This window comes from Antennarius striatus, chromosome 17 (genome assembly GCF_040054535.1).
Source record: "Antennarius striatus isolate MH-2024 chromosome 17, ASM4005453v1, whole genome shotgun sequence".
NCBI lineage: Eukaryota > Metazoa > Chordata > Actinopteri > Lophiiformes > Antennariidae > Antennarius > Antennarius striatus.
The window spans coordinates 17779972-17807130 of record NC_090792.1 but is presented as its reverse complement, the minus strand read 5'-3'; the positions used below and the strand labels follow the sequence as shown (position 1 = coordinate 17807130).

At 40.7% G+C, this 27159-nt stretch overlaps 4 protein-coding genes across 4 annotated transcripts; 3 read left to right on the top strand and 1 right to left on the bottom strand.

Moving 5' to 3' along the window:
• Positions 1-942: 942 nt before the first annotated feature.
• Positions 943-4689, bottom strand: LOC137611336 (4-galactosyl-N-acetylglucosaminide 3-alpha-L-fucosyltransferase 9-like). The gene is made up of 3 exons (XM_068339478.1): positions 4552-4689; positions 2583-2659; positions 943-2217 (listed from the first exon to the last, which is right to left on the bottom strand). Exon 3 carries the CDS (start codon positions 2206-2208, stop codon positions 1030-1032), a length of 1179 nt encoding a protein of 392 aa, XP_068195579.1. The 5' UTR covers positions 2209-2217; positions 2583-2659; positions 4552-4689; the 3' UTR covers positions 943-1029.
• A 9594-nt stretch (positions 4690-14283) lies between these two features.
• Positions 14284-15486, top strand: LOC137611276 (4-galactosyl-N-acetylglucosaminide 3-alpha-L-fucosyltransferase 9-like). The gene has a single exon (XM_068339381.1). The coding sequence runs from the start codon at positions 14284-14286 to the stop codon at positions 15484-15486; it is 1203 nt and encodes a 400-aa protein (XP_068195482.1).
• A 3008-nt stretch (positions 15487-18494) lies between these two features.
• LOC137610623 (4-galactosyl-N-acetylglucosaminide 3-alpha-L-fucosyltransferase 9-like) lies at positions 18495-21219 on the top strand. The gene is made up of 2 exons (XM_068338306.1): positions 18495-19553; positions 19893-21219. The coding sequence occupies exon 2, from the start codon at positions 19955-19957 to the stop codon at positions 20975-20977; it is 1023 nt and encodes a 340-aa protein (XP_068194407.1). The 5' UTR covers positions 18495-19553; positions 19893-19954; the 3' UTR covers positions 20978-21219.
• Positions 21220-25665: 4446 nt separating this feature from the next.
• LOC137611081 (4-galactosyl-N-acetylglucosaminide 3-alpha-L-fucosyltransferase 9-like) lies at positions 25666-27159 on the top strand. Its single transcript, XM_068339088.1, has 2 exons — positions 25666-25815; positions 25960-27159. The coding sequence occupies exons 1-2, from the start codon at positions 25666-25668 to the stop codon at positions 26890-26892; spliced, it is 1083 nt and encodes a 360-aa protein (XP_068195189.1). The 3' UTR covers positions 26893-27159.

The window sequence follows — 27159 nt, the reverse complement described above, 5'->3', positions numbered from 1 at the left end:
ATGGACAAACCTCAATAATCAAAGGTAAGATAAAAATGACAGCAAAAGCAAAATGTGGTGTAAAAACCATACCTTTCTCTAGTGCAGTGGTTCTTAACCTTGTTGGAGGTACTGAATCCTGCCGGTTTCATATGCTCACTCACCAAACCCTTCTTCAGTATAAAAAATACATTTATTTTTTTTCAAATTTAAGACACAAGTATATGTTTTACTGGTGTATTTAATGAATTGTGCATTAATGTCACCTTTTTCAAAGCACAAAACCAAGACAGTGCATGAACTCTACATTCAAATAGAGTTCATTATCTACATGCAAATCAGCGTGACTTCTGCTGTTGATATGAGAGACCAGTTCAGATATGCGTGGCTTCACCTCGACAAGTGCTCCTCTTATGTCATTTTGACAGCCGTCTGTCTGTTGTTTTCCGTGCAGCTCAAGGAAGTGTTCCTTTATTTTTGCCAGTTCGAGACTAGTTGTTCAACTTGACATTGCAAATCATGCAGAATGCTGGCTCCCATCACGTTTCGTTATACAGTACATGTAAATTCACGTTGCACATATTCGTCCGACCACTTCCTTTTTTTGTTCAACATAGTTACTATGAATTAAAATATTAAGAAAGCAATCAGATGACGTACCGTCATGACAGGCATAAATCGACTAAGTGCACAAAATCCCCTGTAGCACAGGTAGGCTAATCGATGTAGCGTGATCACTTGCAGCCAGTGATGGCTAAGGGGGCCGTGTCATCACGAATGATTTGTGTACGTTTGGCAAAAACACCTGACACATCGTGTCGGGTGTTTTGTCTTGACCTCCAACTCCGCCGAACCCCTGAGACCGACTCACCGAACCCTTAGGGTTCGATAGAACCCAGGTTAAGAACCACTGCTCTAAAGGTTAAGATGAATAACAATAAACAGTGAGGATGAGGAACTGGTTTGAGTTTTATTAAATGAGTTTAATAAAATAAAAATGAAAGCACTGCATTTTTATTCAAAACAATCACTGAGTTATCTTTCGGAGCACTAACTTTCCCAGAACCACTTGCCAAAATTACTGAGTGTCTTGTACTGTTTGTGTCTGCGCAGGTAATTACAAGTTAAACATGCGTGTTCTGTCACAAACATGGTCGTCCTTGCTTTAAAGTGGTGTTTCCACTCAAAGAACCTGAGGTACATCTCCTCATTCTTGTCCAGGAGCAGCAGATGATCAGCCAGCTCCTTAGGTGAGCTGAAGTCATCCACGTGGATGAAGGCATCTCCCTGGATCATGTTCTCGTAGTTCTGTCTGGGTGGGCCGAGAACCACTGGCACTGTCCCCACAGAGAGTGGGTTGTAGAACTTTTCAGTAATGTAGTCCCTGTGGATGGAGTTCTCAAAAGAGAGGTAGAACTTACAGCTGGTTATGATGGACAAGTATTCTTCATGAGATACGTATGCTCCAACGGCACGTCCATATGTGTCGACCTTGATGTGTTTTTGAAACTCATTGAAGTATTTTACCCGAACATGTTTTTCATTCCAGTTGCTCACTATCCAGCACACCATCTTGTTTTTTCTGGGTAGGACAAACTCCTCTTTACCGTCTACTGTTTCTAATACCCCATAAGGCAGCGGAATGGTGGAGTCCTGACGGTAGCTGGTAGTCAGATTGAAGAGATTTTCTATTGTAGGTATCCTGGGTGTGTTGGTGGGCGATTCCATGTTCATCCAAATCCATTTCTGGAAGGCTGGTCGGTGGAGCTTTAGCATATTGAACCTTTCACTGTAGAGGTCTCGATGGTGGAAAATGACCCCATCTGCCTTATTGTAGAAGTTCCTGTCTGGTGTGATGAAGCAGCCCTCTATGTTGAAGAGGGAGCTGCACCTGTTAAGCTCGAGTTTTACCCCAAAGGGCCAGAGCCACATCAGCACTGTGATCACATCATCATTCCTCTTCTTGGGGACGACATCATTGGTCTTGTTGGGGACGACATCATTGGTCTTGTTGGGGATGACATCATTGCTCTTATTGGGAATGACATCATTGCTTTTGTTGGGGATGGCGCCCTTGACTTGTTCTGTTGGTTCTGTAAAATTTACAGAATCTAAAATCCAAATGCTGGATGGATTATGATATAAGAAAAGCAGAAATACAAAGCATCCCAGGAGGATAGTGCCCAGCAGAACGAGATGTAGTATTCTATGACCAGGTGTAGATGACATAACGCTGTCCTGGAAAAAGTACATCAAAGAAAAGACAAACCAGACACAAGTCATGAACAAAAAGATGTGAAATCCATTCTGACCATCAAATCAAATCTAGTGTAGAGATATCACACAGACAAAGAAACTTTAATGAACCTTATAACACAAACTGGGTGCATTTAATTGATGATTGACATTCAATCAAGAGTGGAAACTTTGGGAGGTTCTAGCTCCTACATTGGGGTGACGGTAATCAACAATATTTTTTGTGGTTTAGTTAACTGAAACAAATGAAAAGTTTCAGGCCATGGTTTAAGTCTTTTTAAGTATTTCTTTGAAATATTTTGACATTCAAAAACTCAGCTTGAAGGGCATGTAGAAAATCAAATTACCAAACACAATCACTTGCTCGATAAAGGGTGAAGAGATGGATGATCTTGAAGGTCTGGTCTTCTTATTAATGCTTTCTCTAGACAGAGAGAGAATCAGAGTTTTACAATGCACGTTGGAAAGGAGGTGGTTTAATTTAATTTTAATTGATTTTTTAAATTTTTACCAGATCAATTGAAGCAATTGATTATTGTTCTAATATGAAGACAATGACCCCGGTCAAAGTCCAAAACTCCAGGCTGCTAGCATTAATGTCACACTTGGGGAAAATGAAGTGTGACTTAGAACGCAAATTAAACACTGTAAAGAGTTACCAAAAGGGTGTCGAAGGAAATATACTGGTCCTGCCACATATTTATAAAAATAAATACCAGCGTAAATTAATCCTATAAATTCTGATCCATGAAACAATTGCCAAAAAACCTCCCACATTTCTCAAAAATTGGATCTTAATGGAACGTTTTCTTAAATTTTCCAATTTTTTTTGTGCATACTTCTGTAAATATCACTTTTAATTTATATAATTTTTGCTAAATCCAGATTTTTTTTGCATGGACAATGCAGATACATTTGTCTAATTGCATACATCAGGTTTTTAGTGGTAAAAAATATCAAACTTCCAATGTAGACATCTTAAAATCCAGACGGGCATAAAAAGTGCATAAAAAATGTCTTTAAAGTGTTTCTAGAGAAACGAAAACCAAATGATATGAAAAGATGTCAGCTGAATGGAATCAATGGAGAATGTTCAGGTGGATTAAGTTAAGGTAGAATAATGTTGACATAGGCAGTGGCTCTCCCTCTCTGATTCTCCACCCAACCGGTTAAGGCAGATGGCTGCCTGATGTCAGTCTTGAGTTTTGAGCAAAGTTTCTGCCTGTTAAAAGGAATTATATCCTTGTCTTTCCCTCCTCTACCTGGAAAGTGCCTTGAGGTAGAAGCAGAAAGAACAAAAACATGTAAAGATGTCAGCTAATTGAAATTACTGGATTGAGAATAGATAAATCTAGGCTAAGAGTGGCTCTCTCTTGTTCTCCACCCAACCGGTCAAGGTAGATACACTTCCTTGTTAAAAGCAAGTACTACCAACAAGGTCCTGTGTCATAACATTTTACTATAATCCGGTGCTTCACAAATAAAAATGAACTGAATGAAACATTGCTGTAATTAACCTTCGTCTTAAAAAGCCAAAACCCTGACCAATGGTTTTGGTGAACTGTAGTCCAGTATCTAACCTGCCCTCTCGACAAAAATTCCCTTGACAGAGAGGTAACAAATCTGTGATTTTCTGCAAATTATAAGTCATTCAAAGTTTTCCAGTCAATCACAACAGATTCTGCAGCAGTCATAGAAACAACATTGAACTGATTTAAGTCCCATCAACCACACAGAACTCAGATTCTAATTCTTCCACCATACTATTGAGTTGAAAGTTGTGATTTTAATAAAACATGTTGAAATTATTGTGTCATGTCAGCCATTCCTAATCTTTAAGAAATCTTAAGAAAGAAATCTTTCTTCGTGTTTCAGTGTCCATGTTAACGTCATGTCGCTGCTCTCACACATCTCTGACACTACATCTCCCTCAAAATTCTAAATGACGGAGAATATCTTAAACGAATTCAACTACTGAACGGTACAAATGAATGTGTAACTGTCAGATATTGATGTTCACTTAGGAGGAAAGGTTCTAGGAAGAACCTCCTACTTCCCAATCACAGACCTCAGCTATACAGAAATAGTAAAGGTGCACATTTTAAACAATTTACAGTATTATCAGCAAACAGGTTGACATGTCTGCTGGTTTCAGGGTTCATAGTTCAACAGCTGGAAGCATGTTTTCTTTGAAAAGTATGAAACTCCTTCAGCCTCATGAGAGTAAGAATAAATTAATGAATAACAAGACCTCAACAATTAAAACATTAGAACTGTTGAATAGAATTAAATATTTTGAATCTGGTTAGGACTTACAGTACGGACTCAGCAGTGTGGTGTCATGATTTATTCTCCTTCTTGCTCTTTGTCTTTCCAGTTTATCAAGCGCAGATACTTCATGTATTCCACCCATGACATGCCTTGATAAGGTACAATGATATTTTCAACACTCCTCTTTCCACAGCTTTTGTCACAGAGGCAGTACAAATCACACCCTGATTACTCTTTCATTCTATTTTAACAGAACATCGATGGCAAAATAAAGACTCAGGATGGCTCTGGTCAGGATGAATAAAAGGGACTGGTGGGTGTTCAGTTGGGCATGGCCCAAAGAAGTTATATGATGCCACCAGTCTGAGACACCGTCGTCTTATTTGCAACAACTCCGAGTATTATGCATGACCTTGTGTGTGATTTATATATAGGGCAGCTCTCAGATGAATTCGGACTTTTTCATGAACTTCGGTCGCTGCGCAATCGTAGATAATAGCGCTAAGCCAGAAACACTAACAAGCTAGCAAGCAAGTTACCTCCAAATTTTAGTCCTTATTTTTTTAATTCTTAAACTTATAAAAAGGTATAAAGCTGGACAAAGTAAGTAAACAAACATTTTCCATTTTCATATGGAAATGATGGACTGGCAAATGAGGCAAACAATCCTTGCAAATACAAAGAGTGTTTCCATCACTTGCCAGTCTACCATTTCGATACCAAAGAAGGGAAATGTGTTTCCTGACTGTTCATAAAAACCACAACAATAACTTCTCACCTGAAAGCGAGCTGAGCAAGAGAAAGGTGAAGGAACTAAAAAGTCAGTTGTCCAGACAACAATCATCTTTACATCCAACTGTAACAGTGAAAGCTGCCACCAAAGCATTAGTCTGGGTGAGCCACCTTGTGGTTAAGGACAAGAAGTCCTTACAATAAGGAGAGACAGTGTCAGGACTCGAACAGGACTGGCAGGAGGAACTTAAAGGCACGACAGGGAAGCAAACGGATCAAAATACAAAGCCAATCCAAAACCAGGCAGACAGGTAGGCAACAGGTAGAGTCCGGAGAACAGGCAGAATCAAACAGAATCAGAAAGTCAAGCATGATACTACGGCTGGAGAGTCAAGGCAAACGCTACTGAAAGTTTGCTTTCTTATTCCTTAGCAATGGAACCAACCTGACAGAGCTCTTAAGTCTGGGAACATTTAGAACTGGTGCGGCTGAACAAAGTAGATTTTAGTTTCTAAGAAACTTTTTCTCAAGCTCTGTAGCTCACACAGTGGAAAAGAATAAACCACACAAATGCCTTTTTTAATTTGCAGGTGAAGTGTTTGCTTTCTTCCCAGCACCGGGCATTCAGTAACAACACGTCATCAATGATGGTGAGGCGTTACTGAGCCAGACATGAGAATGAATTCCGACTTTTATCTCACAATAAAGACCTTGATTTTTTCCAGTGGCCCTAATCCTCCTATGTAACTCACACACACAAACACACATGTATATATTTATATTACATAGGCATGCATGAACATCTAATCGATATCTCTTATTGCTTAATTGAACCCTGCAAGGATTAATAATCATAAATCAGTTTCCTATAATATATGGCTACCATATAGCAAGCAAGGATTAATGCATTAAATTATATTCGGTTTTATTCAGAAAATATATGCAATACAGGAAACATCAAAGTGCTGTTTTCTGGGGTTATCGACCTTGTGTGGTTGCAGTAGTCACCCTGCCATAGAGGGCGCGTACGTTCCCAATGAATGGGTCACTGAGTAATGAAAGTGTGTTCGGCAGAATTGCCCCAAACGGTTCAAAGCCCCATGTATATGTAAAGGGCAGTTAACTGATTCATCGTTCACATGGAAAAGTTCATCAAACAAGTTTGTTGAACTGAGGTATCTGAACTCACTCGCTGCCAATGACATCTACAGGCATCACTTATGTTTTGTCTGGCAGAGCTTGTCAGTGAAACTCAGGCTCCTCATCATTGAATTCAGCATAATGATGACTTATACAGTTACGAAACAAAGGATAGCAAATTAGAGGAAGAGTGGAGAAGGTGCATCACCTTATGATGCAACCAAGTTTGCGTGAAAGAAAGAATACACTGTCACTATGAAGGAGACGTCTTAATATCGGTCAAGAGCTGGCAGCCGATAAGTTAATGACGCTTAAGAAAAGAGTTGGTTGAACTATTGTACAGATTAAAGTCAGTATAACCTCCAACTACAGGAATGTTTTGAAAGGAGATAGTTAATGATGATATCTGTGGAGAGTAATGACAGCGACACGGGATTTCACAAAACACAAAAAGAAATTTGGTCTGACCTTAAGAGGAGAGAAGTCCCCAAAAGAACAAACAAAATGACACTTTAATAATATATGTCCCTAATCCAAAATAAAAATGTGTAATTTCCCTAACTGTCATCTGAAATAAATGTGTAACCCAAACCTGATTCCTAAAACTAATCCTAATCCAAAATAAAAAGTGTCATAATTCCAACCTCAACCTTAACCGTCACACACGAGGTCATGCATAATACTCAGGATTGTAACAAATGAGACGGCGGTGTCTCAGACTGGTGGCATCATGTAACTTGTTTGGGCCGTACCCAACCGAACCCCCATGAACCCTTTAATTCATCCTGACCAGAGCCATCCTGAGTCTTTATCCTGCTGTCAATGTTTTTTCAAAATAGAATAAAAGATAATCAGGGGGTGATTTGCCTCTGTGACAATAGCTGAAGAAGGAGGAGTGTTGAAACATTATGTGGTATGTAAAGCATGAAGGGAAGGCTTACATGGAATATATAAAGTATCTGTGAAGGATTAACTGGAAAGACAAAGAGCAAGAGGAAGAATAAGGTCCCGTCCAACCGATGCCGGAACTTTTTGAAAACGCAACTTTTTTGTTGCGTTTACGCCTTCCGTCCACACGACATCGCAGATATCCTAAACGACAACGCAACTTTTTGAAAACGCTGGCCTAGGTGGATTTTTTTTAAAAACGCTGGGTCTGCGTTGTCATGAGGACGGTGTATCCGCAACTTTTTAAAAACGCTGACGTCTTGCCTGCGACAAAAACCGCTGTGAAGTCATATTTATGGGCCCGTGTGTACAAACACGATGGACGTACGAACCTTGTTGATGGCAGCATTCTTGCAGGCATTTTCTGACAACAAAACACAGGGGATTTCTTTTGGATATAATTTGACTCAATACTGCCACCGCATGGTTTGGCATGCTTATAGCCGTCTTTGGAAATGCACTGATGCGTTTACGTGTGGACGGATTTTTGTGAAAACGCTGTCGTGTGGACGCGAATCGTTTTCGATGCGTTTTCAAAAAGTTGCATCATGTTACACATTCATTTGTACCATTCAGTAGTTGAATTTCTTTAAGATATTCTCCGTCATATAGAATTTTACTGTTTGAGATGTGTGAGCAGCAACATGACGTTGACATAGACACTGAAACACAAAGAATGAACAAGGATTTCAGGCAGTTATGCTGTTTCTTTGATTGGTGCAGAATCTGTTGTGGCTGACTGGAAAACTTTGAATGACTTGTAATTTGCAGAAAATCACACCAAAGACTTGTTACCACTCTGAGGGAATTTAGATCTAAAGGGCAGGATAGATACTGGACACTGAAACCATTGGTTAGGATGTTGGCTTTTTGAGAAGTAAGTTCATGAAGCGTGGATAAGTAACACACAGACTTCAAGTGCAATTTTTTGTGGGTCTTTATTTTGTTCCCCAAATCAAGATATTTAATATTGGAAATAATAATGGATGACAATGTAAGGTTCTTGTTGAATAAATTTGTCAATTTACCAAAACAAAATACATACAAAAAAATACTTAACAAAAATACGTAACAAAAATACGACAGTGGCACCTCTGGCTATAGCTTAATTACACTGAGCTCCGGTAGCACACATGCTAATGTGATCCACCAGCATCAGCAATCCTAAGCTTGGCATCTGTTAATGTCCAGAAATAGTCTCACGGTTGGCACAGGTGACTCAACTCAGTGAAAAACCAGCGCGATACTGTTTACTTCCGACATTTTCCCAGAAAGTGCGATTCTCCCAGAGACCGTCACTCTGCCTCCTGGGAGAACAACTGGGAGAGGCGCATGTACATCAGGTGTCTGGTTAGTCCTAGGGTCAGGTCCATCAGACCCTGCTACTCCCTGATAAAGACCTGGACCCTCACCCTCTCTCAATACAAACTCAGAATTAGCTGTTTCGCATTCACAGTCCCTGACACGTGAATTCTCTGTGTTCGGATCAGAGTTTAAACCAAAGGAAACATCTTCAACAATAATTCCTTCCTCTGAATCTCTGTCTGACATCTCTGATTGGGTTTCTGTTTCTTCGACATCATCAGGCTCACATACTGGCTCTGTCTCATTCCTGGGGGTTAAGACTGGCAGATTAACACATGGTCTGAATCCACTCTGTCCACCCTTTTCAAAGGTCCTCCCTGTACAGGCTGTAGAGTGTAAGTCATTGCAACCTGCAGGCCAATGTCGCAGATAAACATGCTGGCCAGCGTCGACTGCTGGACAGTACACTTTATCTTTCTGTCGGGGAATACGTTCCGAGGCTTTCTGTTCTGTATATTCCCTAGCCCTGGCATGTGCCTCTTTTAGTCTTTGCCGATGAACTTCAAGCCAGTCAAACTGCTTGTCCCCATGATGCTCTTTTGAAAGAAGTGCATCAACTGGGAGGTGTGGTTCAATCCCATACAGCAAATAATATGGGGAATAACCTGTTGTGGCATGTGGGGTTACATTGTGGCCATCGTCTTTTTTTTGTCATTTAGAAGTGTACATAGCAGCTCATGCAGTGTACGGTTAAAGCGTTCACACTGAGCATTTCCAGTTGGATGATGAGGGGCTGTCCGTGTTTTCTTCACACCATACAATTTACATAACTCTGCAATAACCTCACTTTCGAAATTACGGCCCTGATCCAAGTGTAATCTCTCAGGTACACCGTACTTCATAAACCATTCTTTCAACAGCACCTTTGCTGTGATCTCCGCTTTCTGGTCATGAGCAGGAAATGCTTGAGTGAACTTTGTGAACACATCCGTGATCACCAAAACATTTTCTCTGCCATCAGTGGCTGGTTCAAGCAGTGTAAAGTCCACCGACACCACCTCTAGAGGTCTGGATGAGAGAAATGACTTAATAGGTGGATGAATCTTGGGATGAGGCATTTTAGTCAAAATACACCGCTGGCAGTTCTTTATCCACCGTTCAACGTCATTATGCATGCCCGCCCAAAGTGCTCTTTGTCTCAACAAATGCAAGGTTCTGTCTATGCCTTGATGACCCATAGAGTCATGCACACTCTCCAGTACCTGTTTTCACAAACAGTTTGGAAAAAGCAACTGAAGACAGTCTCCATGGTGCTCATCTTCAACCACTCGGTACAACAAGCCATCTTTCTCTCTTACACGTTTCCTCTGTTTAAACAGTGACTTTACAGCTCTGGAGAGAGTTCTCCTTTCGTGAGGACTTGGATTACATTTTTGATCTCAAAATGTGCGAAATGCACTGAGCTCTGAATCCCGACTCTGAAATGCCCTTAACTCTTCCTTTGAATAGCCTGGAAGTGTTGGTGTAGCCTCCTTTACAACAGACTGACACGCGTCTGCATCAAGTGCTCTGATCTGATTAACCTGACAACATTTGACCCCTGCAGTAACCAACTCAGGTTCAAGGGAGGTTCCTCCCCTGCTAACGGGTGTCGTGAGAGAGCATCAGCACCCTTTTTATTTCACCTTGTTGCTGATAAAGGATGGCTCCTAGACCCTGACTGCTTGCATCAGTTTCCAAAATGAAAGGGCGAGTGAAATCTGCAAAACTTAAAACCGGTGCAGTAATTAGTTTGTCATTTAACAGATCAAAGGCCTGTTGACAATTATCATCCCACAAGGCACTGAGCTTTTGGCTGGCCTTCGCAGGACTGCAAGCTGCACGGCATTGATTCCCCACATCATGTAACATCAAAATCCTTCAACATACTTTCGGTAGTAACTATACAGGCCCAAGAAAGTTTGCAGTTCTTTCACTGTAGAAGGTGCAGGCCATTCCTTGACAGCTACCACCTTACAAGGGTCTGTTGCAATACCATCTGCTGAGATCTGATGCCCTAAAAATCTGACTTCCTTCTGCAAAAAGTGACATTTTCCCAACTTAACCTTCAGTCCGGTGTCTCTGAGATGCTTTAACACTATGTCAAGCCTATCCAGGTGTGACTGAAACAAGGGCGAGTACACCAAAATATCATCAAGGTATACAAGCATTATTTCAAAAATCAAGTCTTTCATAGTTGCTTGCATTAACCTTTGAAAGGTCACAGGACCATTGCAAACACCCATAGGCATACGCAAGTACTCAAACAGCCCGAACGGCGTTGTAAATGCAGTCTTATGCCTGTCATGCTCATCTACCACCACCTGGTGACAGCCACTTGCAAGGTCGATGGTGGAAAAGTAACTGACACCTTTCAAAGGATCAAAGCTTTCGTCGATGCGAGGCAGTGGGAACGCATCTCTCTTTGTTTTCAGGTTTAGCTTGCAATAGTCGACACATAGACGTATGCTGCCATCGTTTTTACGGACTACAACCACCGGTGAAGCATATGAACTCTCACTCTCTTGGATTGTTCCCTTTTTTAACAGCTTTGAAATGTGTTCTTGGACTTCTTTATATTGGTTGGGTAGTATTCTCCTATAAAGCTGTGTGACAGGTATGTCTCTAGTTTATCTTTGCGGTTTTCCTCATGAAAGTTGCTTGTTTTTCCATGTGTTTACGCAGGCGAACAAAATACTCCACATTTTTGTTTTGAAGTGAAGGGTGTTTTTTTTAGAGATATCGTTTAGGCTTTTCACCACATACCAAGCACAACTGAGTCGGTGCCGTTGCATCTCCAGTAAAAGTAAATCCAAATGAAAGATAGCTTTCGTTGTATTACCTTGCGCCAGAAACTTTGCTGGACGTTTTTGCTTTCTTTTGACCTCCACTCATACTAGGGCCTTCATCTGGGTCCGGATTTTGTCCAGGGTCCAGTTCAGAGTCAGCATTTTTCCTCTTCAAAAACTCGTCCATTACTTTCACTGTCGTCCTGCAATCACCTGTCGCTGCATCCATGCGTCACTAATTTGTTTGTCTCCAAGTACAAGGCAATTAGCTACCTGCTGCTGCCGCTTACTGGTATGGAAGAGTACTACATGATTACTCTGTCAGGCGCTAGACTGCACAGGCACACAAATTGGATAATTTTCCACGGCACACCTGATACTATCTTGCGGCACACTAGTGTGCCGTGGCACAGTGGTCGAAAAACACTGCTCTAAGGTAGCAAAATATATCACTCATCTGGTCAGTTCCCTTATCATTGCGTAAACGCACCTGTTCTAAAGCTGGTCCTCTCAACAGTGACATAATGTAATCAAACTGCTCAGGCAGGGTCTGGTTTCTGGCAGAAAGAACTCGTTCTACCTGTTCAATGAATTCATCCACAGACCTTCCATCTTTGTCTATGTCCCCACTAAATGGTGCAATATGGCGTTCCTTTGGCACGTAAACATATGACCTCGTAGGCACACTGTTCAATGAGGATATGGCAGCCATGAATTCTTGCTGTTTTTTAACTAAATCACTTATTTGCCTTTGTACATCTCTTTGTTCTACTTCATCCTCAGAACTACTGTGTTGGTCATTGTTCATCATCTGTTAATTTACAACACTGCCTTCACCTTGGATGGACTTTTTTTTTTCCTTTTTAAATCAGTTTTTTCAGAGCAGTTTTTTGTGTGCTAGTATTCTTTAACACAGTTCAGTCTCTATCATACAAGCAAAGACTAAATTGGTTCAGTGATGAGTCCAACCGTCACTCCTGGACGATGTCTCTTCCAGCCTGGAGTCCCACTCTGTCTGGCGCAACCTTGGCCGACGTCCTCTCCAGTCGCAGACAACCGTCCCTCCTCGTCGGGTCTGCCTCAACGAGTCCAACCAGCTAGCACGCTTAGGAACTCTCTGTGGTTCACTGCACCATGCGACACAGCTATCTCTGTCCCTCCGGATCTGCTGTCAGGCCACTCTTCACCACTGCCGTATTTTTACTCTACTATGTATACAACTATCGCCAATTTTAAATTTGACGGGAAAGACAAACAAGACCCCACTCCTGGCACCAAGATTTGAAGCCAGGATAAGTAATACACAGACTTCAAATGCAGTTTTTGTGGGTCTTTATTGTGTTCCCCAAATCAAGATATTTAATATTGGAAATAATAATGGATGACACTTAAAGGTTGTTGTTGAATAAATTTGTCAAGTTACCAAAACAAAATACATACAAAAAATACGTAACAAAAATATGACAGTGGCACCTCTGGCTAGCTTAATTACACTGAGCTCCAATAGTACACATGCTAATGTGATCCACCAGCATCAGCAATCCTAAGCTTGGCATCTGTTAATGTCCAGAAATAGTCTCACGGTCGGCACAGGTGACTCAACTCTGTGAAAAACCAGCACGATACCGTTTACTTCCGGCATTTTCCCCAGAAAGTGCGCTTCTCCCAGAGACCATTACTCTGCCCCTTGCTGTCCAAAGCAAATTCTTACAGCAGGACTACTACAACTGAGAATATATTAGTGGTTTTTATTCCGTGAGTATCTTTAAATAGTTTTACCACCTGGTTACATTCATTACAGCAATGTTTAATTCAATTCATCTTATTTGTGCGACACCAGATTACAATAACATGTTATCTCAAGGCATTTTGGAGGTAGAGAAGCGGAAGACTGTGTTTTATGTGCAAACACTTTAGTGATGAAGACAAGAATATACATCCATTAAACAGGCAAAATCCAAAAGTCATAGTGGCCATCTGCCTTGACCGGTTGGGTGGAGAACGAGACAGAGAGAGCCATTCTTGGACTACACCTACATCATTCTGTCAATTCTTAATAAATTCCAATGAGCCGATAACTTTACACATCAGTTGTTTGCTATTTCTGTCGATAGAAACACTTTAAAGTCATCATTTTTTTAATACATTTGGCCTGTCAGGATGTTAAGATGTCTACAAATACAAATGAAAAATGTCGAACAAAAGTCGATCGCTTCCATTGATCTGGTAAAACACATCCTTTCCAACGTGTATTGTAAAACTCTGATTCTCTCTGTGTGTCTATAGGAAGCATCAATAAGAAGACCATACCATCAAGACCAGCCACCTCTTCACCCTTTATCGAGAAAGTGATTGTGTTTGGTAATTTGATTTTCTACATGACATTGATGGTTTTTTGTCCTCTAATAACAGTCCAGGACTGAATTTTTGAATGTCAAAGAAATACCTATAAAGAGTTAAACTATGGTCTGAAACTTTTCATTTGTTTTTGATAACTAAACCACAAGAAAGAATGTTGATCACTGTCAGTCCAATGTAGGAGCTGGAACCTCCCAAAGTCTCCACTCTTGATTGAATGTCAGTCATCAGTTAAATGCACCCAATTTGTGTTATAAGGTTCATTAAAGTTTCTTTGTCTGTATGATATCTCCATGAGATGTGGACGTACTTTATGTTTTTGGATAAATGGATTGATTGGATATTTTTTTATGTGCATTACTTTGACACTAGATTTGATATGATGATCAAAATGGATTTCACATCTTTTTGTTCATGACTCGTTTCTGGTTTGTCTTTTTTGATGTGCCCTTTCAAGAACAGCGTTATGTCATCTACACCTGGTTATAGAACACTCCATCTCGTTCTGCTGGGCACTATCCTGCTGGGATACTTTGCATGTCTGTTTTTGTTGTACTATGATCCATCCACCAGTTTGGCTTTAAGTCCTGTAAATCCAAGACAACAGACAGAACAAGTGAAGAGCGTCATCCCCAACAAGAGCAATAATGTTGTCCCCAACAAGAGAATTGAAGTCATCCAAAGTAAGAGCAATGATGTCGTCTCCATCAAGAGCAATGATGTCATCCCCAACAAGAGCAATGACATCGTCTCCAACAGGAGCAATGACGATGTGATCACACTGCTGATGTGGACCTGGCCCTCAGAGAAACGAGGCGAGCTGAATTGGTGCAGCTCCCGCTACAACATCGAGGGCTGCTTCATCACACCAGACAGGAACTTCTACAATAAGGCAGATGGTGTCATTTTCCACCATCAATACATCTACAAAAATGGGTCCAATCTGCCAAAGCTCCGCCGACCAGTCTTCCAGAAATGGATTTGGTTGAATGGGGAATCACCCACAAGGTCAGTGAGGATACCTATGATCGAAAATCTCTTCAATCTGACTTCCAACTACCGTCAGGACTCCAAAATTCCGGTGCCTTATGGGGTATTAGTACCAGCAGATGGTAAAGAGGAGTTTGTCCTACCCAGAAAACACAAACTGGTGTGCTGGATAGTGAGCAACTGGAAACCAACATATGCCCGTGTAAAATACTTCAATGAGTTTAAAAAACACATCAAGGTCGACGCATATGGAAGTGCCTTCGGAGTACACATTTCTCGTAAAGAGTACCTGTCCACCATAACCAGCTGTAAGTTTTACCTCGGTTTTGAGAACTCCATTGACAGGGACTACATTACTGAAAAGTTCTACAACCCACTCTCTGTGGGGACAGTGCCAGTGGTTCTCGGCCCACCCAGACACAACTACGAGAACGTGATCCAGGGAGATGCCTTCATCCACGTGGATGACTTCAGCTCACCTAAGGAGCTGGCTGATCATCTGCTGCTCCTGGACAAGAATGAGGAAATGTACCTGAGGTTCTTTGAGTGGAAACGGTACTTTAAAGTAAGGAGGATATTCTTTCTGACAGAGCATGTATGTGTAATTTGTGAATACCTGCGCAAGCACAAGGAGTACCAGACACTCAGTAAGTTTGGAGAGTGGTACTGGGAAAATTAGTGCCCCAAAAGACAATGCAGCGATTGTTCTGAATAAAAATCCAGTGCTTTTGTTTTTTTGTTGCTGCCTGAACAAGAAAGTTTGTATTTATTTGTTCTAATTTTCTTCTGTGAACTCATTAAGGCCTTGTTCAGACTAGTTGTCTATATCTGATTTTTAGCCCATCCAGATTGACATTGCATATCTCATTTGTAATCTGAACAGTCCCATACCACATGATATCTGACATTTGCGGGACAGACTGAAACCACATTCGGGAGGTAGCTTCGTGTTGGATAGGGGCAGATGCGTCTTCAGTCTGAACAGCTCCAAACACTCCAATTGGATGTGGCGGAACGTGACGTCATATCCGTGAAGTGAGAGCAAGGTGCCAGAAGGAAGATCATCATTACATCATTGCAGAGCGGCCGTTGCAATATTATGACCTCACACATTATGCAGTGAACGACGACTCCGCCCCAACGTCGTCGTTACGGCAACTTGTCAGTTCGTCCGTTAGTGTGACACAGTCTGAACAGAGCCAGATCACATTTGGACTCTTGTTAAAAACAGTGCGAAGAGTCAGCCTTAAAAATGAGATATGGAAGGAAATCCGACAAGCCTGCAGTCTGAACGTAGCCTTGATAAAACTCAAAACACCTCCTCTTTGTCACTGTTTATTGTTATTCATCTTAAACTATATTTTTGCCACCATATTGTGTTTTTGCTGTCATTTTTATTTTACCTTTGACTATAGAGGCTTGTTCATTTGGTTGGTGCAAAAGAAGTTCATGATGGAACCCACTAAGACATTAAGACATTAAGACACAGAACATAAATATACCAGCTCTCAAAAGAGAGATTTGTTGGCAAATATATAGAAACATCAAGAAATTATTTCAATAAGGAACCTGGCTGACATTTATGTTAAGACTATTTGTGCCCCCACAGCACAGATCAACAATCACGTATCATTCATCTGTTTGAAGACAAGGTGTTAACATTTCAAATTTCTCTACCTCTCTGAAGTACGGGTCGTGGTTAATGCTGTAGTTTATAATAATAATAATAATCCACCTTTAATTGTGCACACAATGGGGAAATTATGTTTTCCTCTCCAGTTTTGTACATGCATATATATATATATATATATATATATATATATATATATATATATATAGTGAGCATACACACACAAACATTGTATACAGGCCCCTGAACACAACACACATGCAGTTATTAACTGCATGCCTCTAGGCACACAACTTCGGGGGTGTGCCCCAATGAGCAGCTTGTGGGGGGGACGGCGCCTCGGCAGTGGCTGGGAGGTGAGCTGACACCTCCCACTGTCAGCTCACACTACGAAGATGTCTGGCTGGAGCGGGAATCGAACCGCCGATGGCTGGGCACTGTCTGGTTCCAAGACGTCCGCTCTACCGCTGAGCCACTGCCGCGGTTGACTATGGGCAAGAGGAGTAGCTACCAATAAAGTAGCTTGTGACCAATTACTGAGGATGGAAATTGGAGAATAACTTCTTGAAAGATACCTGTCGTGAACGTTGGATTTATTCTTCCCACACCCTCTCAACGCAACATTCTTCTGTCACGGTATTGACATTACTATTAACTGAGCACCAGCACATGTATATGGTGGTTAACTGATTAATCATTCACATGGAAAAGTTCATCAAACAGGTTTGTTGAACTGAGGTATCTGAACTCACTCGCTGCCAATGACATCTACAGGCATCAATTATGTTTTGTATGGCAGAGCTTGTCAGTGAAACTCAGGCTCCTCATCATGGAATTTAGCATAAGGATGACTGATGTAGTTACGGAACAGAGGATAGGGAATTAGGCGAAGAGCGGAGGAGTTGTTGCAAGTTTATGATGCAACAAAGTTTGCGTATGTCAGAGGTCGCCTGTGAATGAACACGGTGTCGCTCTGAAAGGGTCTTAATATCGGTCAAGCACTGGCAGCCGATAAGTTAATGACGTTTAAGAAAAGAGTTGGTTGAACTATTGTGCAGATTAAAGTCAGTATTACGTTCAGCTACAGGAATGTTGTAGAAGGAGATAGTTAATGATGATATCTTTAGAGAGGAATGACAGTGACACAGGATTTCACAAAAGACCAAAGTTTAGTCTCACCCTCAGAGGAGAGCAGTCCTCAAAAGAACAATGAAAATGTTACTTAATTAATGCATGTCCCTAATCCAAGATAAAAATGTGCAATAACCCTAACCCTAACCGAAAATAAAATGTGTAATTTCCCTAACCGTCATCTAAAATAAATGTGTAATAAGCATAACCCAATCCAAAACCTAACCCTAATCCAAAATAAAATGTGGATTATGCAACCCTGGGTATTATGCATCACACGAACCCCTATGAGCCCCTATAATTCATCCTAACCAGAGCCATCCTGAGTCTTTATCCTGCCCTTCATGTTCTGTTAAAATAGAATTAACGATAGTCAGGGTGTGATTTGCCTCTGTGACAATAGCTGAGGAAGGAGGAGTGTAGGAAGGCTTAAGGTGGAAGATATAAAGTGTCTGTGCTGAATAAACTGTAAAGACAAAGAGCAAGAATGATATAAATGATTACACGACACTGCTGAGTCCGTACTGTAAGTCTTAACCAGCTTCAAAATATTTAACTGCATTACACAGCTGAGTAATATTAATTATGTTAAACAGCTTCAAAATATCTAATTGTATTCAACAGCTCTAACCTTTTCATTGTTGAGATCTTTTCCTTTCATGAGCCTGAATGACTTTTATACTTTCGAAAAAAACAAAAAACTGTTGGACTATGAATCTTGAAACTTACAGACAGGTCAACCTGCTTACTGACAAACTGTTTTAAATGTGCACCCTTACCAGTTTTGTATAACTGAGGTTTGTGATTGGGAAGTGGGACGTTAGTCTTAGAATTTCTCCGAATTGAACATCAATAGCTGACAGTCACACATTCATTTGTACCATTCAGTAGCTGAGTTTGTTAAAGATATTCTGTGCCAATCGGAATTTTAAGGAAAATGTAGCGTTTGAGATGTATGTGAGCAGCGACATGATGTTAACATAGATGCTGGTACAGAATCTGTTTTAACTGACTGGAAAATTTTGAATGACTTGTAATTTGCAGAAAATCACACAACAGATTTGTTACCACTCTGTCAGGGAATTTTAGATCTAAAAAGCAGGTTAGATACTGGGCTATATTTCACCAGAACCATTGGCTTTTTAAGAAGTTAATTACAGCAATTTTTAATTCAATACATTTTTTCTGTGCAGCAAGGGATTATTATAAAATCTTATCTCAAAACACTTTGCTGGTTGCTTTTAACAAGGATGTATATCTTTTAGGAAAAACCCCAAAGTCATAGTGGCCATCTGCCTTGACCGGTTGGGTGGAGAACGAGAGAGAGCCACTCTTAGCCTTCATCTTTATCATTCTATCTATCCTTAATCCACGTAAAACCTAATGTATAAAATCAGACAAATGCATCTGCGTTGTCCATGCAAAAAATGTACATTAAGCAAAAATTGTACAAATTAAAGCTCATACGTTTATTTTAAAAATGTTGACAAAAAATTTTCAAAACATTCTGTTAAGAATTAAAGATTAAGATTTCAAAAATTTGATCTTTGTGGCAATTATTTCACAGTTCAGAATTTAAAGGATTCATTTGCACTGGGATTTAATTTTTTAAGCATGAAGCCGGACCAGTAATAATTCCTCCAACACCCATTTCGAAATGCTTTCATAATTAGTTGCATTCTATGTCAAACTAGATTTTCTTCAAGTGTGACGTTAATGATGGGAGCCTGGAGCTTAGGGTTTTTACCAGGGTCATTGTCTTCGTATTAGAACAATAATCGATTGCTTTAATTGATCTAGTAAACCACATCCTTCCCAGCGTGTTTTCTAAACTCTGATTCTCTCTCGGTGTCTGGAGGAAGCATCAATGAGAAGACCATACCTTCAAGATCATCCATCTCTTTACCCTTTATCGAACAAGTGATTGTGTTTGGTATTTTGATTTCCTACATGACATTGAAGTTAGAAGAAATACCTATAAAAAGGTAAACCATGGCCTGAAACTTTTCATTTGTTTCTGTTCACTAAGTCACAAAATAAATTGTTGATCACTTTTTTGAGAAATGAATGGATTGGATATTTTCTTATGTGCAACACTTTGACACTGGATTTGATTTGATGATCAAAATGGATTTCACATCTTTTTGTTCATGACTCCTTTATGATTGGTCTTTTCTTTTAAATGTACCCTTTCGTGGACGGAGTTATGTTATCTACACCTGGTCGTAAAAAACTACATCTGACTCTGCTGGGCACTATCCTATTGGGATGCTTTTTATATCTGTCTTTCCTGTACTATGATCAATCTGCCAATTGGCTTTTAGGTCCTGTAAGTTCAACAGAACCAACAGAACAAGTCAAAAGCGTCATCCCCCACAAGAGCAATATGGTCACCCCCAACAAGAGAAATGACGTCGTCCAAAACAAGAGCAATAATGTCGTCCTCAACAAGAACAATGACATCATCCCCAACAAGAGCAATGATGTCGTACCCAACAAGAGGAATGACGATGTGATCACAGTGCTGATGTGGATCTGGCCCTTGAAGAGACAACGCGAGCTGAACAGGTGCAGCTCCCTCTTCAACATTGAGGGCTGCTTCATCACACCAGACAGGAAATTCTACAATAAGGCAGATGGGGTCATTATTTTCCATCGATTCATCTACAGCAATGGGTCCAATCTGCCAAAGCTCCGCCGACCAGTCTTCCAGAAATGGATTTGGATGAACACGGAATTGCCCACTAACTCACGCAGAATACCTACAATTGAAAATCTCTTCAATCTGACTACCAGCTACCGTCTGGACTCCAACATTCCGCTGCCTATTGGGGTATTAGAAGCAGCAGATGGTAAAGAAGAGTTTGTCCTACCCAGAAAAAACAAGCTGGTGTGCTGGATAGTGAGCCACTGGAATAAAGAACTTGTCCGGGTAAAATACTTCAATGAGTTTAAAAAACACATCAAGGTCGACACATATGGACGTGCCTTCGGAGCATATATTACTCATGAAGAGTACCTGTCCACCATACCCAGCTGTAAGTTCTACCTCGCTTTTGAGAACTCCATCCACAGGGACTACATTACTACAAAGTTCTACAACCCACTCTCTGTGGGGACAGTGCCAGTGGTTCTCGGCCCACCCAGACACAACTACGAGAACGTGATCCAGGGAGATGCCTTCATCCACGTGGATGACTTCAGCTCACCTAAGGAGCTGGCTGATCATCTGCTGCTCCTGGACAAGAATGAGGAAATGTACCTGAGGTTCTTTGAGTGGAAACGGTACTTTAAAGTAAGGAGGACCAGGTATTTGAACGAACACGTATGTGCAACTTGTGAATACCTGCGCAAGCACAAGGAGTACCAGACATTCAGTAATTTAAGAGAGTGGTTCTGGGAAAATTAGTGCTCCGAAAGACAACGCAGTGATTGTTCTGAATAAAAAAGCAGTGCTTTTGTTTTCGTGTCACTACCTGAACAAGAAAGTTCGTATTTGTTATTTATTCGAATTTTCTTCTGTGAGCTCATTAAGGCCTTGTTCAGACTATATCCGATTTGTAGCCCATCCAAATTGACATTGAATATTTCATTTGTAGTCTGAACAGTCCCATACCACATGATATCTGATATGTGAAGGACAGACTGAAACCAAACTCGGGAGGTAGTTTTGTGTTGGATAGTGGCAGATGTGTCTTCAATATACCCGTGACGATTTTCTTGTTTGATGATCTCTTTGCAAAACACGTAACCGCTTACTTCAACTGTTCAATAAAACACTGCGAGGCCGGCTGGTGTCTCCCCTCAGTATGAAAAGTTAACTTGTGTCTGCTTGTCTGCCTCGTGATCTTTTTTTTTGACAAATGTACCAGCTCTAAAAAGAGAGATTTGTTGGCAAATATAGTTCCCTAAATTCTGACCAGAATAACAGTCATATTTAATAAGAACTTAAAATGACATGAAACATTTGATATTCCTTGCTAGTCGTGATGTGGAAGATGAAGATGATAAAGATTTCCCAATTAGGCTTCAGGACCATGGATATGGGTTGATCACACCAACATCACCAACATGGCAAGAGGATTTAGCCAAATGCTAATGTTCTGTAAAACCTAACATTAACACCACACAGATTCAGAATTCAAACGGCAAAATAACACGGCAGATATTGGGCTCAGTGAAGTGTGCTCTGCTGTTGGACTTCTCAGTTTTCCTGTTGGCGTCATCTGCAGCATTTCATCCTTGTTTCATCCGCATCTCTGCAAACAACAATATGTGCATGTGGACATTCACAAAAATCAAGACTGAAGACAATTCAGGTCAGGTTGAAAGTTAGAACCTGACTACCTGGAAGAAAAGTTTGTCACAACCTGCCTTTTTGTTCATATTTCTTTATTGTTGATGGTGTTGACTCATCGTAGGAACCAAATCATGCCTTGGCGTTGGTGGGGGTCACTGTGTTCAGGCAAAAGTAGGAGCCGATGTTGGCTGGGTGAGGTTTCTGTCTGGAAGCATGAACAGTTTTTTGACCGCTGAACCCTGAACTCTGAATGGTTTGCTAGTTGATGTTAACTGTTGGTCGAGTTAACTAGGAAACAGAATACTCAAACATAAAGGGGTGTGTCACAATTTTGATTACAAGGAAATGCATTTGCGTGTCATTAAAGCATATTTTGTCTCATTTCTAATCCTTTGAGGCGGTGTACAGGGCGTGTCAGACTAATCTGAAAAACTTTTGTTCGTCAAACACAGATCTCTTAATGAAGATAATTGACAGAGTTGATCGAATTATCCGGCAGATTAAAGTCAGCTCTACCTCAAACTGCAGAAATGTTGTGGAAGGAGATAGTTAATGATGAGGAATGACAGTGACACAGGAGTCCACAAAACACCAAAGAAGTTTAGTCTCACCTTCACAGAAAATGTCACTTTATAAATGAACGTCCATTATCCTAAATAATAATAACGTGAAATAACACTAAACCTAATTCTAATCCGGAATAAAATGTTTAATAACCTTAAACTTAATCAAAAATCTTTTTTCCTTCCAGCTTGTCCCGTTCAGGGTCTCCACAGCGTGTCATCCTTTTCCATGTCAGCCTAACATCAGCGTCCTCCCCTCTAACAGCCACTGCCTTCAAGTCTTCCTCACTACATACACCTTCTATTTCTCTTCCTTTTGCCTGGTTGCTCCATCCTTAATCGTTTCAGCAGAACAGTCTCTAATCCACCCATCATGACTGTCCTCACACTGTCTCTAATCCGTCCGTCCATCCATCCTTTTTGCAAATTCTATCAACATCTTTCCCTCCAAGTTCCTGTCCTGGATGCCAAACTTACTCATCAGCTTTATTTTCTTCCTCAACATGTGCATTTAAAAAAATCTGCACCAATCAAGTGTCTCTGTCAAATTTAATCCAAAATAAAACTTGTAATAACTCCAACCCTAACCCTAACCTTAACACACAAGGTCATGCAAATAAGACAGCGGCGTCTCAGACTGGTGGCATCATGTAACTTCTTTGGGCCGTATCCAACTGAACCCCCATGAGCCCCTTTAATTCATCCTGACCAGAGCCATCCTGAGTCTTTATCCTGTCCTTCATGTTCTGTTAAAATAGAATGAAAGAGTAATCAGGGTGTGATTTGCCTCTGGGACAATAGCTGAGTAAGGAGGAGTGTTGAAACATTCTTTGATACGCACAGCATGAAGCGAAGGCTTAGATGGAATATAAAAAGTATCTGTGCTGGATTAACTGGAGAGACGAAGAGCATTACACAACACTGCTGAGTCCGTATTGTAAGTCCTAAATAGATTCAAAATATTTAACTGTATTAAATAGCTTCAAAATATTTATTTGTATTCCAACAGTTCTAACATTTTACTTGTTAAGATATTGTTATTCATTAAATTATTCTTCCTCTCATGAGGAATGAATGAGGCTGAATGAGTTTCACACTGTTGATAGAAAACATTCTTCCAGGTGTTGAACTGTGAACCTTGAAACCTACAGACATGTCAACCTGTTTACTGATAATAAACTGTTTAAAATGTGCACCTTTACCATTTTGTGCATAACTGATGTCTGTGATTGGGAAGTTCTTCTTAGAACCTTTACTTGTAAGTGTACAATAGCTGTTTGTTAAAGATATTCTCCGTCATTTAGAAATTTGAGGGAAATGTAGTGTTTGAGATGTGTGTGAGCAGCGACATGACGTTAACATGGACACTAAAACACAAAGAAAGAACAATGATTTCAGGCAGTTATAAAAGATGAGGAATGGCTGACATGACAATTTCAATATGTTTTATGAAGATCACAGCTTTCAACTCAACTAATGAGGTGCTCTAAGAATTAGAATCTGAGTTCTGTTTGATCGATGGGACTTAAATCCCCTCAATTCTGTTTGACTGGTGCAGAATCTGTTGTGGCTGACTGGAAAACTTTGAATGACTTCTAATTTGCAGAAAATCACACCAAAGACTTGTTACCACTCTGAGGGAATTTAGATCTAAAGGGCAGGATAGATACTGGACGGTGAAACCATTGGTTAGGATGTTGGCTTTTGAGAAGATCATTACATTAATGTTTAATCCAACTCATTTTATTTGTGCGACACCAGATTACAATAACATGTTATCTCAAGGCATTTTGCATGTAGAGGAGCAGAAGACTGTTTTATATGCGCAAACACTTTAGTGATGAAGACAAGGATATACTTCCATTGTCACGGCTTGAGCACAACTGGCACGGGGAACCCAAAAGCACGAAAGACCAACGGACAGGTCAAGAGTCTCAGAGCAGATTTAACAACGCAGGCAGAGGTCGGGTTCCGAATAATCACTCTGATAGGCAGAGTTATCCAAAAACGACAGGTAAAAGGTGGAGTCCAGAATCCAGCAGGGTCAGGCACGAAACAATCAACAAACCAGATGAGGAACAGACAACAGGCTGGGTCGAGAGATCAGACGAGATTCATATAATGTCACCAAAGCAAGCAGGATACGAAGGCTGGAGAGTCAGGGCGAACACTAAACAATCTGGCAGAGTACTGAGGGCTGAGCTGGGTATATGTAGTGTGGAGACAGATTAGAGAGTGGCTGCAAGTGTGTGGAGAGACAGCAGGTGCAGGGAATGCACAGATTGAAGATCAGACAGGATCTGAGTTGTTGGTGGCAGGAAAACAATCAGGAAAATCATAAGACAGAGGCGTGACATCCATTAAACAGGCAAAACCCAAAAGTCATAGTGGCCATCTGCCTTGACCGGTTGGGTGGAGAACGAGACAGAGAGAGCCATTCTTGGACTACACCTATATCATTATATCTATTCTTAATACATTCCAATCAGCCGATAACTTTACACATCAGTTGTTTGCTATTTCTGCCGATAGAAACACTTTAAAGTCATCTTTTTTTTTTATACATGTGGCCTGTCAGGATGTTAAGATGTCTACAAATACAAATGAAAAATGTCAAACAGTAATCGATCACTTCCATTGAAAACACATCCTTTCCAACGTATATTGTAAAACTCTGATTCTCTCTGTGTGTCTATAGGAAGCATCAATAAGAAGACCATACCTTCAAGACCAGCCACCTCTTCACCCTTTATCGAGAAAGTGATTGTGTTTGGTAATTTGATTTTCTACATGACATTGATGGTTTTTTGTCCTCTAATAACAGTCCAGGACTGAATTTTTGAATGTCAAAGAAATACCTATAAAGAGTTAAACTATGGTCTGAAACTTTTCATTTGTTTTTGATAACTAAACCACAAGAAAGAATGTTGATCACTGTCAATCCAATGTAGGAGCTGGAACCTCCCAAAGTCTGCACTCTTGATTGAATGTCAGTCATCAGTTAAATGCACCCGGTTTGTGTTATAAGGTTCATTAAAGTTTCTTTGTCTGTATGATATCTCCATCAGATGTGGACGTACTTTGTTTTTGGATAAATGGATTGATTGGATATGTTTTTATGTGCATTACTTTGACACTAGATTTGATATGATGATCAAAATGGATTTCACATCTTTTTGTTCATGACTTGTTTCTGGTTTGTCTTTTTTGATGTGCCCTTTCATGAGCAGCGTTATGTCATCTATACCTGGTCATAGAAAACTCCATCTCGTTCTGCTGGGCACTATCCTGCTGGGATACTTTGCATGTCTGTTTTTGTTGTACTATGATCCATCCACCAGTTGGGCTTTAAGTCCTGTAAATTCAAGACAACAGACAGAACAAGTGAAGAGCGTCATCCCCAACGAGAGCAATAATGTTGTCCCCAACAAGAGAATTGACGTCGTCCAAAGTAAGAACAATGATGTCGTCTCCATCAAGAGCAATGATGTCATCCTCAACAAGAGCAATGACATTGTCTCCAACAAGAGCAATGACATCGTCTCCAACAGGAGCAATGACGATGTGATCACACTGCTGATGTGGACCTGGCCCTCAGAGAAACGAGGTGAGCTGAATTGGTGCAGCTCCCGCTTCAACATCGAGGGCTGCTTCATCACACAAGACAGGAACTTCTACAATAAGGCAGATGGTGTCATTTTCCTCCATCAATACATCTACAAAAATGGGTCCAATCTGCCAAAGCTCCGCCGACCAGTCTTCCAGAAATGGATTTGGTTGAATGGGGAATCGCCCACAAGGTCAGTGAGGATACCTATGATCGAAAATCTCTTCAATCTGACTTCCAACTACCGTCAGGACTCCAAAATTCCAGTGCCTTATGGGGTATTAGTACCAGCAGATGGTAAAGAGGAGTTTGTCCTACCCAGAAAAAACAAACTGGTATGCTGGATAGTGAGCAACTGGAAACCAATATATGCCCGTGTAAAATACTTCAATGAGTTTAAAAAACACATCAAGGTCGACACATATGGAAGTGCCTTCGGAGTACACATTTCTCGTAAAGAGTACCTGTCCACCATAACCAGCTGTAAGTTTTACCTCGGTTTTGAGAACTCCATTGACAGGGACTACATTACTGAAAAGTTCTACAACCCACTCTCTGTGGGGACAGTGCCAGTGGTTCTCGGCCCACCCAGACACAACTACGAGAACGTGATCCAGGGAGATGCCTTCATCCACGTGGATGACTTCAGCTCACCTAAGGAGCTGGCTGATCATCTGCTGCTCCTGGGCAAGAATGAGGAGATGTACCTCAGGTTCTTTGAGTGGAAACGGTACTTTAAAGTAAGGAGGATATTCTTTCTGACAGAACATGTATGTGTAATTTGTGAATACCTGCGCAAGCACAAGGAGTACCAGACACTCAGTAAGTTTGGAGAGTGGTACTGGGAAAATTAGTGCCCCAAAAGACAATGCAGTGATTGTTCTGAATAAAAATCCAGTGCTTTTGTTTTTTTGTTGCTGCCTGAACAAGAAAGTTTGTATTTGTCATTTGTTCTAATTTTCTTCTGTGAACTCATTAAGGCCTTGTTCAGACTAGTTGCCTATATCTGATTTTTAGCCCATCCAGATTGACATTGAATATCTCATTTGTAATCTGAACAGTCCCATACCACATGATATCTGACATTTGCGGGACAGACTGAAACCACATTCGGGAGGTAG

Excerpts from the sequence above, each read along its gene's own strand:
- LOC137611336 (XM_068339478.1), bottom strand. The coding sequence starts at position 2,208 with ATGTCATCTACACCTGGTCATAGAATACTACATCTCGTTCTGCTGGGC.
- LOC137611276 (XM_068339381.1), top strand. The coding sequence starts at position 14,284 with ATGTCATCTACACCTGGTTATAGAACACTCCATCTCGTTCTGCTGGGC.
- LOC137610623 (XM_068338306.1), top strand. The coding sequence starts at position 19,955 with ATGGTCACCCCCAACAAGAGAAATGACGTCGTCCAAAACAAGAGCAAT.
- LOC137611081 (XM_068339088.1), top strand. The coding sequence starts at position 25,666 with ATGTCATCTATACCTGGTCATAGAAAACTCCATCTCGTTCTGCTGGGC. Across the intron at positions 25,816-25,959 it reads CAAGACAACAGACAGAACAA|AGCAATGACATCGTCTCCAA; the intron begins GTGAAGAGCGTC and ends GTCTCCAACAAG.